We start from the raw sequence: 17,687 nt of genomic DNA on the forward strand, positions 1-17,687 counted from the left end.
CTTGTACAGAGCTCTTCTTCCTACCTTACATTTTGTGTTCCTTTTTTAATTTTTGTTTTTATGTAGATTTTCACAGAATCTATATACAGCATTTATACTGAGTACCATCATAGAATTTTCAGAGGGTTGAGAAGAAAGCTGCCATATAATTCTTGAAAAAACAGTTGGAGAGAAAAAGGAAGTACTACACAATATAACACTTTATATTTGAAGGCAAAATTGCTTGCTTTGAAATAAGCTTAGAATTGCACTTATGGAAGCAGTTGTAAAAGATTGGCTAATAGCAACATTCTATATTACATTTAAAAAGAAATAAATGCTTCTTATCTAAAGCATAAAGTATTTTCATATAAACTACCTTTTTTACATTTTTCTTTTACTACAGAAGAAAAATACAGAAAAAAGTATGCAACTGATTTAGTGACTATCATTTGATACTCAAGTGTAGTTTGCATCCTACACTTTTTTATATATTGTAAAATTAATTTTTTATTATAACTCTATGGCTTGTTCCTTTTTTTAGGCAAAATTCAGGTTTTCACATCAGCCATAATAAATAATTAAAACAAGAAACAAGATTTGCAAATAATGTCTGCTATGCTCTCCCTCTCCAGTTGAGAGGTGGTGTTGCAGTGATTGATACAAAAAAGATAGATAATCTATTTGTAATAACCTTCATCAAGAAGTAAGCCCACAAATTTCAGTATATTGTATTTGGCAAAATACTGCAACCCCCTGCCACGATAAATATAATGAATGTTAATCCTGAAAAGCTCTTATCTGGAGGGAAATATTCTGGAAATTATGCTTACTGATAATTTGGAAGGTCACCTTCTTGAAAAAGGACTTATAACATAACTATTTAGATTTAGGCTTACCTAAATAATTAAGCAAAAAATTATAAGAAATCATAATGCAGGTCATATGACAGCATTCAATAATAAAAACCAGTGAATAAGCTTTTAAAATACAGGTCTTATGCTGAAAAAGACTACACTAAAAAGATTCGAAATGCAGAAGAACCCCCGACATGTAAGAAGAAATATTGTAATTAAGGACTCTGCCCATTCTTCTTGTTGTTCAGATAACTTCCTGCAAATCCTAAACTCATATGAGAATGATAATAGGGAGCTGTGAAATGGATAGATAGGAGAATTAATGTGGGATGGAAAAGGATTTAAAAAAGGTGGAAGTTATGGCAGAGATGTGAGGTTTGCAGAATAGGCCAGCAAGGAAGAGGAAGAGGCACCAGTGGGCGTGCAGGGAAAATGATGTGAGACATGAAAATACTGTCCTCTTTGAGCCTGAGTCTTTGTCCTGCTGGAACATGGTTACTTTGTAAATGAGACGTACCTTAAAGCTGGCACTGAGACATAGAGAAAAGAGATGAAGGACAAGGAAAAGGGAATGGAAAAGTGAAAGGGAAAAACATGCAACTACAACAGCTAGCTTTTGTGAAGAAGAAATATTCCTGTGTACTGCACATACCTGCTAATTTAATTTATATCCCCTTATTGATTTGCAAAGCTCTCTTGATTTAAGTTTATTTAATCTTTGTTAGGGAGATGTAGGCCCAACTCTTGATGACATTGCAAATATAAAAATAAGCAAGAATAGATCACGCATGCATTTCCTCCACTAGAAGCCAACATTAAATGCAGCAAACACACTTCACACAGATCCCAATCCTACAAATAAAACTAATGTATTCACAGCAGCAGCTATATTTTAAAATGTTATTCAGGAAAATTATTTGGCTTAACCAAACAGAAATATAAAAAGAAAAAGAGTTAAATGCACTATAAGCATTAAATGCCCCTTAAGATAAATATTTAAGAATTATACTGTGTATCTATATACATACTGCATTTGAAATGTAATTACTCTAGATAAACCAGTAAACATCACTACTTAATTATGGTATAGTGATTAGTGTCATCACAAGATGGTTAGTGTCTAGTCATCACTCCTCTAGCACATGGATTAAAGGAAAAGAACTAACCAATCAGAATAATGTCCTAACACTATCTGTATTAAGTCACATTTTTGTGCAGCTGGCTTTGAGATTTAGAACCATTTCATAATTTGAATAGTTTACTACTTTAGGAAAACATTAGGAAAAAAAAAGAAAATAATTATTTTATTTAAAGGTGGTGCGTTCTGATGAGAATTTCTGAGATAAATGTTCAAATTCAATTACCATGTCTACTCATTTCTCTCCCATCTTCCAGCTCCAGAATCACAGGATAAAGGTCACCACAGCCTCTAAATGCCATCCCACCCATCTCCAACTTCACAGTGCTTCACTGCTGTGTTTCTGAATATAATACTGACTGAGCCTTGCAGTGCTGCTCCCCTCAAAGAAGCCAGCTGGGTGGCTGCAGGTCGAGCAGTGACTGGCAACCTCAGATGGTCTCTGCCTGCTCTCTGAATAAGGCTCAGAGTCGTTGCAGAGCCCATGAGGGGTGCAGTGGCAGAGCTAGAAGTAGGCAGTGATTGTATCAAACACTGCAACATCACCATCTCAACTGGAGGAGGAGAGCAGAGAAGAGGTTATTTTCAACTCTTATTTCAGCAGTGTTCAGAGACATGGGAGCTGTAATTCTTGATCTGAAATGATCTCTGTTGCTCAGAAGTCTACTGACCACAGCTGGCCAAACCTGGACACAGAGTTCATTGCAATCTCAGTGCTGTGTAAAGCCTTCTCTGAATAAACTAGAAATTTAAAAGGATACAAGAGGCAGTAAGATTGAGAATGGAGGATACGCAGTTAAAATATCTGTGGTTTGCCTGTGTTTTAAGTATTACTGATGTGTTTGGTAAAAGGAGAAAATAAAACAGCAGCTAGAGTACGCCTTGTGAATTCTGTTCCTTATGAGGCTTTCTAAGAAAAGTGAAGTGAAGCTATTCAAAGATTAAATCACCACAACTTCATTAAACTTGTCATTTTTCAGGAAAGCCTCAATATTTGGTACCCTTTATGAAAATTTCAATAGGAAAAAAAACTTCTGAAAAAAATCCTCATCCATGCTTCCTTTTGAATGTTGTTATTTGGGCAGCAGAAAGATAAGAGAGACAAATATTCTGAAAAAAAAAGCAATAAATATGATACTGTTGATACAAATGGAAAAGATATAACAGAAGCTATGTGCACTTTCTAGCTAGCTACCTAGCTGAAGAGAAATCCGTTTCACCTTCCTGCCCAAAATATTGCTGTGCAACCAGCCTTGAAGAAAAGAAAAAGGGCTGCTATATTCTTTTTCTCCTGGCACCCAATTATAAAAATATTTTTTTTTAAAAAAAAAAATGAGAGTAGTCCTTACCTCCTCTCTTTTCCTTAAATGAGAGTATTGCAACGATTTGCATGCAAAAGCACTTGAGCATTTGTACTGCAGTACATCTGGCAATTATCTTACAAGAGAAAGTATTCATTTTAGCCAATTGCCACAGGCTTGGCATTACTAAAAGAAGTAGAAAGCATTTGAATGTACAGAAGAAAAGGGATATTCCAGCTTTCTACCAGCTACCTTGAACATACTTCACGTTTAATTTCACCCTGTTGCCACAGGCACTGTGTTGTTATGACAGCTGATCTGCCATTGAATAGCTGTAAAGGAAAATCAACAAAGGATCGCTTCAGCGATTTTCAGTGCAATTTATTGGAGCTTGTATCTTGCGGCTGCTGCCGCCTGTCGGGGTAATGACACATGATGGGTGCTTAAAGTGCAAGTCCCTAAATCAAAGCTGTACCAGTGGTCTGAAGAGACAGAAAACAGCATTCGGAATCGGTTCATTTCTCATAGTGGGACGACCTCATTAGGAAAAAAATGGGCTATTTTACCAACAAGAAAAAGTATTTTCGTCTAGGGAGAATTATCAAGTTTCCGAGATTTATTGTAGCTCTCTTGCAGGGTCTTTTAGATTGTGCATTTAATGAAAATAAATAAGCAATTAAAACACATAGTTTTTTACTTGGAATTTAATCTGAGCTGTACTGTAGTTCATTCCTATCCTTACATTTAACACAGTTTTTGCCTTTATTTGCCAAGAAATATGTGGTGAAAGAGAGAGCTGCCTGTCATTAGGATAAGGGCAAAGGCAAGCAAAGGGAGCTCACCAGTTCATAAGAAAGGACATTTTGAGGTACAATAGTAGTTTCAGTTCATTGAAATTATTTTTGGTTTTCTTTCCCTTACTCATTCATTCTGAGGTGATATGCAAGTAACCATCCAAAGATTTCTACCAACTTTGGCCTAATTTGTCCACTGGAAAAATATGTACTATCCCTGAGATAAAATAAGTATGAAGGTACAAAAAAATGAAGAAGTACTTTGTTTAAAGATGTCAGAATTTCAGGAGAAGAAAACAGTGAAAAAGAGTATACAATCAGAGCAGGGGACTTTATTTTGTTTTGCTACAGAAAACACTATTTGCAGACTATGAAAAATGAAGCAAGGACAGATTAAGAAATATCAAGATAACTGGGCACAGGTGGATTGTGCATAGTATGATTGCTGTTCTTCCTACAAGCTTTTTTTCAAGGTGTTAGAGATGGTGGTTTTTATCTTCTTTACAACATAGCATGGATGATTCATCTTTGCCAATGCAGAACAGGCAGTGCCACCCTTTACTGATATCTTGTGGGATATATGCATTTTTAATGAAAAATGGACATAAACAAATGGATAGCAACTATGTATAGATGTTATTCTCTATATTATATACACAAAGAAAAGTAGCAATTAGACAAATCTTGACATTCTTATATTCCCAGCAAGGAATTATTTTCCTAAAGACTAAAATGAGCATTTAGAGGCACCTTGGTAAAAGGAGCTCAGCGAGTTCTCCATCACAGCTTTACTGCAGGTGTCGCAGCAAAGCAGACTCATTTGGTTGGTCTAATGGGAAGTGTGCCTTTATCCTGCCAAGATAAAGTTTCGTGGAGGAAGCCAAGACTTCTGTCCACTTTAATAAACAAAAGCTAGAGTGCTTCACCCATATGGTAGAACAACTGTTAGCTAGTAGTGGAGGAAGAAGCTTCACTAGATTCAGAACCTCCCTTCACAGGCATCTTTTGTGTTTATTTGTCTTTATAACTATTATTATCTTTTGTTTCTTTTGCAGTAGCTAGTTTTGTGATCAGGCCTCCTTGTTCCATGAGTTGTCTGAAGATGGAAAGAAAATCTTCCCTGGAAGAGGTCGTGGTCAACAAGACACACTATAAGGAAGGCTGGTCACAGGGTGGTCAACAAGCCAAGCTTGGTCACAGCCAAGACCTAGGGTAGCTGCAGCAACAGGACACTACACTCACTTTTATACTCTGATCAGCCTCTCTTTCCCAAACAACCTCTTTTTCCATTATTCCACCAGCTCTTGTCATCGATAACAATCTTAAAAGTTTTTCTTTTAAAAATAAGTGGTGAAACTTAGCATTAAAAGTATTAACTGGGATTAGTATGTTCCTGGTAGAAGGAGGTGTGGGTCTAATTGACATCTTTAGGTTTATGCATTAAACACATATAATGCAAATAGTTAAGAAGCATATTTGAGAGGAAAGTGAATGAAGAAATTCTGTTTTCTTGGCAGAGAGGATTTGTTGGAAATGTTTTGGTGATCAGAGTAAAACTTCTCTGGCTCAGTTCAAAAAGGGGCAAGGCTAACATGACTGCCTCCAACAGATTATTTACATAGGAACATACATGCCTTAATGCAAGCTTTCTTTTCAGGAGGGAATTTTTTCACAATACCATTCTATCATGTTATATATAGCTCCTAAAGTGGAATTAGGGAGTGTGTCATTTATTCAGATGAAGGCAGGAAGACCATCCTTTTTACGCAGATATCTCTTCCCTTGTGACTCCCAGGCAACTTTTAAATACTTTTAGTTCTTCCCGTCATGCTAAAGGCTCATTATCCTTTATAGAAATTCTTTAGAAGTCTTCTCATCCCAAGCACCAGCAGTCTCAAGACAGCACTAGATTCCTTATTCCAGATCTCTCTCATAATTTTCTAATATTGTATGTCTTGGTGAATAAGGAACAACCACTTAGCCTTGATTCAGAAGAAGAGAAAAAAAAATCACTGCTCATGATTTTTATGTCCATTTCTTGAAAAGAAAAGAAGAAGGATAATAGCTGCTAAGTGAAGACTCTCTGCTTTCACGGCTGCCATTCTCACCCTGTGGTTCCTGATTCAGCATCAACTCTGACAGCTCTTTCTTTTCACATTTCTATTAGTATTCCTAAAGCCTCTTTCTTTTTCTCTCATCTTTTTTCTTTGCACTCCCTCCTCATACAATCTCTCTTCCAGAAAGAAGTTGGACCAGTTTCTCTGACATGAAGGTATCTCACAACAAACACAGAGGCACTAAATAAATGAGTAATCTGGAATTACTACCACTCCCTTCTTAGCATTAAGAGTCTTGTTTATGGATTGAGCTGCCCTTTCACTAAGAAAAAGTCTGTCAGTTTCAGAGGTAGCAAGTCATGGAAGTATATTAGGTCAGTGTTTATACTGCCCACTCCTGACCTACCAAAAGAAAAATCTGTCTGCCTTCTTTTGACATAAAAGGTCAGCAGCTTTTCTGTTTAGATATATGTGACACTGGAGATTCAGGAAAAGTAAAGTATCCAGTCTCATTTAAGAGATTTATCACAGAATGTATAAAAGGCAAAAAATTATCCAGCAATGTTACTAACACAGTAGGTGGAAATATTGAACATGGAGAATAATAAACTGTGCCTAAGAGGGGTTCTTTTTAAGGTTGTGGTGATGCTATCAGTGGTTAGCATCTGCGTAAATGAGGATCTATGGTACAAGGGACAGTTAAGAACTGAAGGAGGCAGCTGTGAAGGGACTGCTGACATGTCTTTCTTTCTAGGAGGCAGTCTAGTTTCATGATCAGTGACTAAATCCATCTAAGCCACTCTACTTTTTATTAGGTGATTTGAGATACTGCTTACAGACAACCCACAGATAGACTGAAGGAAGGTGGGAAGCCAACGTGTCATAGGGAAGCCACAACAAAACGTATTGATGCTAATCTTTCTGTTTTGGAAGGCTATTTCTTACTTACCAACCTTGTCACCCAGAAACAACTGCCTGTGTTAGGTCCCGCCTTCTGTGTATGTGTGAAGGCAGCATGTAGGGTGATTTTACAAAGCAGTATCAACTAATTAAGAACACTGACTGTAATGAAGGAAACTCAAGGTTTTTGTCTCATAGTAGGGCAATAGCTGAGATCTAAGGTCCAAAGCCAGGATTGTTGGAGAGGAAAAATGAGCCAGAACAACCACAGAGAAAACAAAAGCAATGAATGACAAGATACAGTACCAGAGAGAATAATGGCAGGCTCAGGCCTTTGGAGTCCACTCTGGAGTCACTCTTCCTTACCAGGTGCAAGTATTATGTGCCTTAACCATGCCACCAGAACAGGGAATCCAGCTATACTTGCAGCCCACCAGGGCACACTTCCCCAGAGCAGCTTGTCCTTAATGTGTGCTTGATTAAAGTTAAAGCTGTGCCTTTTCTATGCACACACCAACACGCTAATGGTGTTTGCTCTAACCAGCCGTGCTGGGAGCGGTATGCGTGTTAGTGGGAATGCATGAGGGTGTACAGGCGTGCTTGCTTGCTATCTGAGCCGGAGGGATTTTCATTAGAATCAAACAGCAACTGACTCTCCAGGGAAGCTTCTGCTCTTATTTGATAAGGGATGCTCTTTTATCACACATGAAACTGCATGCAGTGATCAGACAGGCAGTATGCATAGCTGCCAACCAGAGGAAAGCTGTTTTTCTGTAGCATATTACAGCAGTACATTGCTACTACAGTTGAAGATTGGCCCCAAAATGGCCAGTTACAGAAACCACAGAAGCTGGAACATCTACTGATCCACAGAAAATGAGTGCAATTAATATAATTGCTTGAGATGTTGGGATATCATGTTATCTGTCAGAAGACAAAGCTACTATGGTAAAGTGCAGGTACCAAGGCTTGCAAATCCTAAAAAGTTGACACATTTCCTTTCAATGAACTTAATTATTCATTCCCTGACATTACAACAAACACACACACACCCCTAAACATTAGTGGTCTAAAGTATAGCTCTCCAATAGAGAATAAGTTGGATTTTCACTCCTTTCAGAAGAAAAAATAATCTTTTTACTTTCAAGGGCAAATCTTTTTCAAGCTAATTGACATCTCCGAACTTCAAAGCCCTTAGTAAATCTTCAAAAATCCTACAAACATGAAAGTGTATGGCTTGCTGACCTTCTTCAATACTGGTCTAACAGGTCATCCAGGAACATTTGGCATGCTGAAGTGTCAAGTCTCTTTTTTCTTTAGTGAGAAATTATATCACCTCTGCAGACTTTTTCCTCTATATTCTCAACTATGTTCATATTTGAAGGAGTTATAGCTAACATGCACCTAAAACACACATGCATTGCTTTTGTCTCTTGTGCCTAGAAAGCACAGATAATTTGAGGCTGTGTTTGCGCTCCAGATTCAACAGAATTAGATGCATTTTCTGAAAGCTATATGCAGGTGGCTAAGTCATAATGACTGCTGTGGCTGTATGTATATCTTACAGTATGTTGTAGCATCTTATGGTATCTATTGTAATTGTACCTATAGTATTTACCTATAGTATCTTGAGAATTCATTAAGGGACTTTTTAATCCATATTTTCTTCAACTTCTGAGATTTTTACAGTTGCTGTGCGTATTTTTTCTTTGTTATATTTTTTAACCCTTGACCAAAGAATTTTCTTACTACTCCTTCATTACTCAGCTGTAGCTTAGATCCGCTACAAATTTTTGAAATGAGATGTTAATCCTTTTCATCATTAAGTCTCCCTTTATCTTTCTGCTAAACAATGCCTTTTATTAACCATACTAACCTCCAGGTGATACCACATGCAGCTGAACAACAACATTAAAAAAAAACAACAAAACCAGCCTCTCTCCTTCCTCCCCACCTTCCCTCCTTTCAAACTAGGAATGCAATACACAAGCCTCTTTCACTAATGGTAATATCTGGATCACAGAGAAGTGTTTTAGTTCTTACTTTTAACAGTGAGGTACATGGACTTGCTGACGTCTGCTCCCACATCATTGCTGACCTTGCAGAGGTAGTATCCACTGTCTTCTTCCAGCACATGTTTTATCAGCAAGGAGCCATTTGTGAGAAGCTGGATACGACCATTCAATGCAATCGGCTGGAACTGAGGAACCCCAGCACCTAAAGCAGGATCCCCATGGAAATAAGTTAGTTAGGAAGAAAAGAATCTCAATTTTGTATTTTTTTTAAGTATGGAAGAAACTATAGCTTCCAGTTCTTAGAGGCTTAATTCAATTAAAATATGAATGGCTTCTGACATTATCAGAACAAACAGAATGGTTCTTTGCCCAAATTGAATTCATTAAATGGAAAGAAGAAAGACTTCTGGAATGTAATATAGCAATAATTTGCTCATATTAAAGGTAAGGGGGCAAAAGAAGCACAAAGCAGGAGGCGAAGACGCAGAAAGGGAGAGGGAAAAATAAAGACTTTCAGACCACTCATGGGTAAAAAGGCACATTTGTTGTACATTTAGAGGTTGATAAATTATTGACAATTACAGCTGAACAGTCATACAAGTATGCATCCCTAATGCGTACACCAAATGAATTTCTTATGACTAAGAGGGATGTCTGTTGTAGTAAACATGGCATACTCAAGGGACCTCTAGGACCTTGTTTATGAAACTCTGGGTAACATGGAAAACCACAGCAGTGACTGTTGCTTGTTTCCTCCAACAGCTGACTGATTGATGACACAAGAAATTCCTATTCTGACATGTATATAGCCAGTATTTATTCAGACTGTTAAATAAATACAAAGAAAGAAAGAAACAACACCTCAGAGCACTAATCAGGCATGAGGTACCATGTTTGGTGGTAATATAAAAATGCAAGGTCCATAAAAAGACAGGAAGTCAAAGACTTCTGTATCAACTTTGGTTTTAAGAATCTAATTTTCCTTGGCAATAAGATACTGGATGATTTAGGGAACAGGGTATTACCATACTGTCAGCACAATCTACTGTTCAGAGGTCCACGACAACTTCAGGTTCCTCTAGCCTTAGTGACTCCCTAAGCATATATTAATACATGGTTCTTGTAACGAAGGGTTTTACAACCTACTTTGACAGCAGGAGATGGGATTTTTAGGAGAAATCATAAGGTAGTCTTCTTCAATAGAATTCTCTTATACTGCTTTCTGTACACGAAGTTAATGTCTGTCAGCATTAATTACTGTGTGCAGTTGGCTGAGTCAGCCCAGAAGGAAATACGATGAATAAATACTATGGGGAATAATTTCGTATAAAGTAGTAAGCTATAACAACCTATGAATACAACGTCTAGAACATTAAAAGAGATGAGACATGCATACTAAAACTCCTTCTAGTCCTAGAAGAGTTTGCTTTGGAAACTTACAGTTACACTGAAGGTCTGGTGGCTGATACTATGAACGTAGAAATATTAAAGGGGTAATTTTTTCAACAGAAATCAGTTGCCATCATTGACTTTTCAAATATTTTAGTCACATGCGTATCCCACGTTTCCCTTTGTCTGTTTTTCTTTAATAAGCCATTTTTCTTGTCACTTAGATATAAGGCACATTTATGCTTTACTAACTCTACCTGTCTGCAGCTGATTGCCCAAGCAGATAGATGTAAGCACTCACTTTTTATATCTCTTTACATGAAAAATTCTTGGGACAATTTGATATTCACAGAAAGGAAAGGGCTAATACTCCTGAGGATAGTTGTAACTGGGCAAAATTTTGGATAACGGTTTGCAAAGGCATCTTACTCTTCACACACATTGTTACTGCTATTATAGCCGTAGTCCTTCCAGTGCAGTGACAGCAGCTTATTGAATACCACTGCAAGCATGAATCTGCAAGGGGTCTATATGCTCATGAATCACAGAATCACAGAGTGGTTGAGGTTGGAACGACCTCTGGAAGTCATCTGGTCCAGCCCCCGCGCTCAAGTAGGGCCATCCACAACCAGCTGCCAGGACCACGTTCAGATGGCTTTTGAGTATCTCCAAGGATAAGACTGCACAGTTTCTTTGGGCAACCTCTGCCAGTGTTCAGTCAATCTCACAGTAAAAAAGTGTTCCCTTATACTCAGAAGGAACATTCCTGTTTTTCAGTGTATGCCCATTGCCTCTATAAGTCTGAAGGCCTCTTTAAATCTGAGGGACTTAAACCAACAGATTCTTGCTGATTATTGTATGTCTGTATTAATCACTGGCATTATTCTTTAAAGGCAGCAAGCCCATTTCCATTACCTGTCTATCCCGATGTATATAAAAAAGAACTCTTTCCATTTTTCATCAACACAAAAAGCCAATGACACTAACTTAGCTGCAGGTGTACAGTTGCCCTTTTCACGTTATTGTGGTACCTACAGATGAACTACGATCTGATTGTTTACTCCTGCTGGCCTCACCTAAGAAATTATTTCAGAATCTGGCATGAAACTTGCTCACAAACCAATTATATAATGTATTTCTTTAAAGGAAGCTATAGCAGACATCCTATAGACCTTTACAGCACCTTAGTTAGACTAGATATTGCAATTGCAGTCATATATTAGCAAAATACAGTCTTCTGTAAAAATACTGACTTTTTCACCATGGTGATAGCCAAAAAATGAAACTGCAGTTTGACAGCTTTGCCTACATCTCATACACGCTAGAACTTTCTTTGACTGAAAAACTTCACAGCTTTTAATGGAAAACCTTGAAAACAGTCATTTGATAGTAGAGTATTGCAAAAATAAAATCACTATCCCTTTCTCCTTTATTAAGATGGGATACTTTTCTCTTCACAGTTAATTACAACTCAGCTAGCTTTGTCTGGCCTCCTCCTTCAGCATGCAAGCATAATAAAACAGAATTACTTCTTTGTGACCTATATTCACAATTAAAAACCTATATACCACTGAGATCGATAGCATTTGGAGTTTTGCACTGTTCCTGACGCTAACCAGAATTTATCAATAAAATAAAGAATTTATTTAAAATGAACAATTCTCTTCCCTCACCCTTTTTCTTCAAACATAATTTGGGCTTAAAGCCTAAAGAAAACAAAAATGAAATGGAGCATTACATAAGGATTTCTTCCAAATAGCACCTATTTTTGTTTTTTAAAGAGTTAACTCATTTAGATTGGACATATAGTTTTGAGAGTTCGTTTTCTTGCTAAAACCTAACAGAAGACAACTGGCCAGAAGACATAATCTAGCAGGCAGCACATTTTAATTAAAAGCAGTCAATTTCCTATGGTTACTGAGGGTCAAGTGGGGCCAGTTTTAATGTTCAGTTACATGAGAAGAAAATGTTAAAGCATTATGTAAAGTGCATACTGAATTACTGCTTATGCTAATGCCACCTGACCTTTCTTCTTTACTGAAAAGATATGATTGGCCATGTTATCATGGATTTTGAAGGGGGAAAAAAAAATCAGCCAAATGCTGCCAGTGAACCTTGTTCTGAGATTGTTTCAATTAAAGCAGTATCTCTTTTCTCTCATATGTCCATTTTATCCCTTGTCTGCTGAGGCCACAGCTAACACAGGCACATATTCACAGCTCCAGGACATCTCTAAGGAAGACCAAAAGCCCATCTCGCTCAGTCTTGCATCTATGACCATGGTCAGCACTATGTGCTTAAGGAAATGATAGAACTGTATAAATATTACTGATACTTCCCTTATTGCATCCTGCCAGCCTCTGAAAATATCAAGATTAAACCAATAAGTTACATGTAAGTAATCTGTTACTAAATCATAATTAATCTGACACCAAAATAATCCTACCTTTTGAGTACTTCCAGACAATGGTAGGAACAGGATAACCCTCTGCAGAGCAGTTGAGAATTACAGCTTTTCCGTAGATCCCATCCTGGTCGCTGGGCTGAACCACAAACCTAGGGGGCACTGTGGGAGGGAGCAAAAGGAGGCATGAGAATTTGGGCAACTTTTCAGGTAGCTCAAAAAGGCAGACCAGTCAAATAAGGAGGCAAAACATTTCATAGCAGAAAGCAAAAGTTAAAAGCAGCTTTTTGGTGACCCAGTGACATAGTAAAGTTGGTTTTAAATGATTATTTACTTCCTGTGCACAATCTCAATGTATTTCTTGCCAGGCACAACAAAAGCACTGGTCTTTAAAAGATGCAAAAATAAGTTAATAAAAATCTCTCCATAGGGTAGGTTATAAAATGGAGTACTGTCTTCATCAGAAAATAAATGCTTTCTAACAAAGGCAGAGACTTGACAGATCTAAGACCAACTAAGATTTTGTGTTTGTTTTTATAATAATGAACTAGTAAACTTTAGAAAAAGAATTAAATCACATAGCCTAAATAAACTTAGACAATAACATGTGTGATAGCAATCACATCACTTCATATTAAGGTAAGGGTGTTTGAACCACAACTTCTGAAAGCACTTCACTTTCCAAACAGCCACAGAAACACAATTTACTTGCATTAAATTGAAGAGGAGAAATCTTACTGGAAAAGATGTACATGTATCATTGTGTACGTATTACTAGACTTATTCCAAGGCAGCATAAAACCACTGCAGTGAGTCTTCCAGACATAGGCAAGTACGTGTCAATTTATACATAAATAAAATAAGCTGCCCATCTCAAAGAACACCTATACATGTTCCAAATGCAGATACACAGTCAAGAAAACAACTTGTGACAATGCTAGACCTACAGTTCACCATGAAGGCCTGATACTACATGTCAAAATATCAATAAAACCTGCAGATTTTACAAAAGTTTGAAAAAGAAGCTGAAAACCGTGAAAAATGTTGAAATGCCCACAAACAATATTGAGTATTAAAGGTGCCTAATGGTTGCATTAAAGTCAAGTAAGGTCACAGATTTTTGCTGACTTCCTGTTCTTTGTCTCAGAACATGAAATAAATACCTGAGAAAAAAGTAAATTATTTGTGTCCTTATCCCACATTATTCTTTTTGTCATTTCTTACAGTACTATTGAGAAAATGTAGCAAGGTGACTGAGCCTGTGAGAGATTTTTTTCCTCTGACATCAAGTACAGCAACACATTTAGATCGAATGCAGTAAAGGAGAAATCCTTATAGTTCATTGTTTTCCTTGACCCACAGCAGTGTATGCACACAAGGACACACACACACAATTTCACAGATTAACAGCTCACAAGTCCTGACAGTCCTGACTTCATCTGAAAGTTGAGCAAGACCCAACCATCCCTCCATTTTCTGACCCAAACCCTCATCAGACATCAGGACCTACCTATCCAGAAGTGCCAGAAATTAAGAAAGGAAAATGGGAGAAGGCAGCAGCATGAAGAAATGTAAGCAGGGCATCATCAGTACAGTAACTACTTACGCTGAGACCTTAAGCAGCTCTTAATGGCCATGAATATGGTACTACTTAGACATCAGAATAACTGTGGCAGAAGCACAGCAGAAGCATGAATGCTACAATATATGACTTGAAAGGTTTTTTCAGAATAAACACCTTCATAGTTTATGCAAATGGAACCTTTTATTGTACTGGAGAGTCCCATGTTTTCCTTAAGAACTCATGTCAAGGGCTTCTTGACATGTTGATTTCACTGTATTTTAGGTACATAGAAAACAACATTTTGCTCAGATATTCTTGGTGTTCTCATTTTTAATCATTACTTTCAATATGAAAAATACTAGAACAGTAACTGTGAAGATTAAATTTTGCCATATAAACTCCACAGTCAGGTATATGATTAGCAATTGTGCAGTCTCCTTGTTTTGCTTTTCCATGTACAAAGCACGTTTCAGCATTATTTAGCAAAAATTCTGTCCATACATCGTAATAGAAATATTCAGAAGAGGTTTGGCCTTCCTTTAGGACCACTTATAAAAATGCCAACTGTTGCTCTGATTTTGAAGACATGAACTCTTGATGCTTAGTTTTAACATTGCCAATGAAAGTCAGAAAAGATGCTACAGCAAAACAAAATTACTCATTAAACGACCTTTCAATTGTTTCTATATTGCTGTCTAGGTGAAAGCACAGGATTTTTCTTCTTATAGAAATGATTAAAAAGTAAACAGAGGCGATCTTTAAATTTTTCTTTCTCATAAAGAGTTTGCCTCCCAATTTTATTTCAAACTATTAACTTGTTCAGTGCTATGTGCTGCCATATTTTGGAAGACAATGCAGTTAACTACTTGATCTAGATTTTTATACTTATTTTTATTTTATAAAGCAATATTAACTTTTTCATTATCTTTCATGAATTCTTTACAACTTAAAGGAAATTTGCTTAGCAAGAATTTAATGAAATGAATTTGTCTGATATGCTTAAGTAGAGTTAATAGTGAAAAGAAGGCAATTAGTTCTCTTTCTCTTTTTTTAGTTGTAAAGGTGTGGGCCTTCTCTATCCCTTCAGAAGTGAAACACTCTGAAATAGTTCGCAAATATGACTGAAAAGCTCTATTTTTATTATCGCCCTTGTTTCAGCGGCACAGTCCCTTGAGCACGTAAAGGAGGGCATTTAAAATTGCTTTAACAGTGAGTTTCTGTTAGGCTCTCTCATTTAATGCAGCCCACAGATCTGTGATAAGAAATGAGCTGTTGAATTGTTTAGTGTGAGAACAATAAGTTGAGAGACACAAACTATTTAATGGTTGAACTCAAAGGACCTAGAAAAAGGTGTTTTCAGTCAATATTGTGACTAGCAGTCTCAGGCTCTTACCAAGGGAAAACAACGGATGGGAACAATCATAACAGGATGTTGAAGATAATATGAATGACATAATCCCATTTTAAGGGAAGGAAAATGCTTTTAATATCTTCTAGTGTGAAACAATCCTGATAAGATGATAAAATATGAGTTGGTACCCTAAGAAGATACTGCTTATCTGTGTCATCACTGCTTGCAATGAAGGACTTACAAGTTACTAACCAAAATCAATTTATGAGTGCCTGCTAATATTCTGTGATTTAATTTTGCTTTATGTAAATCCAAAAATCTTTTCTGACTGTGCTTTATTCCAGGGACCAGATAACAAACTAGTGTGCTCCTTTCTGGACTTTAAAATCTACTCCAGTGCTTCTGGTTTCCAAGTACAGCAATTAGTACATCACACTGGAGAGCCATTCCGAACGCTCCTAACACAAGCTCCTCTGGTGGGCTACTAGGGTGAGTTAAAAAATAATCTATGGCATTGGTTCAAAATACAATGTTTCATTTTTGCGTGGAATATTTGTACTTTACATTTAGATCATACTGTCAGGATGATGGAAGAAATTTAATCAGCCAAAGCAACCACTGATGTATTAACAAATGAGATCATTAAACACTGTACTTTAGCAAAGATGAACAGTTATTAAATTTGGTCATTGGACCTAAGGGGTCGATTTAGCTGGTTTAGTGAAACCATTTACTATGCAGTTCAAGAAAAAAGATGTACTTTTGCAAAATGAGACAATGCCTGGTGGTTTGTGCTGGTCGAGTTTGTTTAATGAGAACACTAAATAGGAAGTGAATCATTCAAGAGTAATCTTCAAAGCCACAGTGTAAACACCAGCAAAGAAAGTAAATGAGTTTTGACACCAGCTGCGACCACAAATCTTCTTCTCCTGCCTTTCTATTACAAACTGCATTTGCTTCATCACACCAGCACCACTACCAGATTATTGGAAAGCAGATGGATACTCACATCCTACCTGGAAGATTCAAGGCTCAGGGACTCCTCATTGGGTGCCTACCTAACTACTGATATTCAAGACTCCTGGCAAGCATAAAATGAAAACACATTTGCACTTAAGGCACTAAATCCATTAAGGGGAGTTATTAGGTATTTAAAGACCTTATCTCAATTTTAAATTATGATGTGTTCACTAACACGAATCTTAAAATCATGTTTTATGCACTCTCTACAGTCTTTGAATTCTCTTTTCCAGCAGTATCTGAAAAAAATTGAACTTGTAATACACTTACAAGATTTTTCTTTTTGGTTACCAATTAAAATCTTTTTCACTGCTTTTTATTTCATAATTATTTCAGTCCCATTTTAGGAAACCACACAGAAATGAATAACACATGATAAACTGCATATAGATTTTTAATCACTCTTTAGAAGACAGCCCAAATGACTGAAGCCTTAATTAATTCTGTATGATGATATAAGTAGTTGACAGAGAAGATACGTTCCTATTTTGTATGGATGGCTTTAATGACAGGATCCTATGCTTTCCTTTTTCTTAGTAGCATGCCTGGCAATCCAAGACTGTGATAAGAAATAAAATAATCCAAATAATAATGTTTTATGAATTTGTGAGAAACTTTTCTAGCTTGTATTTCCTCTATGCATTTCCAGGGGAACTGCAGGCCAGGATCTGGTGAGGCACAAAATTTTGAGAAGGAAAGCCCTGTTTTCACTCACCTGGACTGCCTACCTTCAGTGCCTAAATGCAGTGAAGATGATAGGCTTCTCCCAGTGGCTAATTATTGAGCTTTTAAGAGATACTCTATAACATTAGGACTATTCAAGCCTGCCTTTCTGTGGATTAGTATCTCATGGTTGAGTAGAGACTCCAGATGAACGTTTCTTGTGTTTGCCAAAGGGCTTGCCTGATTGGATTCTCC

The 17,687-nt window shown here is 37.0% G+C and overlaps 2 protein-coding genes across 2 annotated transcripts in view; one reads left to right on the forward strand and one right to left on the reverse strand.

Annotated features, from left to right (window-relative positions):
- SH3BGR (SH3 domain binding glutamate rich protein) overlaps positions 1–17,687 on the forward strand; it is a 614,594-nt gene that overhangs the window by 336,167 nt on the left and 260,740 nt on the right. The window lies entirely within an intron of this gene.
- The window catches only part of DSCAM (DS cell adhesion molecule), a 456,923-nt gene that overhangs the window by 126,665 nt on the left and 312,571 nt on the right, over positions 1–17,687 (reverse strand). Inside the window, exons 10-11 of the mRNA XM_069872134.1 lie at positions 12,877–12,996; positions 9,070–9,243 (exon numbers count right to left, since the gene is read on the reverse strand). Coding sequence (XP_069728235.1) covers positions 9,070–9,243; positions 12,877–12,996 — 294 coding nt within the window. The remainder of the gene's footprint in view (positions 1–9,069; positions 9,244–12,876; positions 12,997–17,687) is intronic.

Source organism: Phaenicophaeus curvirostris, chromosome 1 (assembly GCF_032191515.1).
Source record: "Phaenicophaeus curvirostris isolate KB17595 chromosome 1, BPBGC_Pcur_1.0, whole genome shotgun sequence".
Taxonomy (NCBI): domain Eukaryota; kingdom Metazoa; phylum Chordata; class Aves; order Cuculiformes; family Cuculidae; genus Phaenicophaeus; species Phaenicophaeus curvirostris.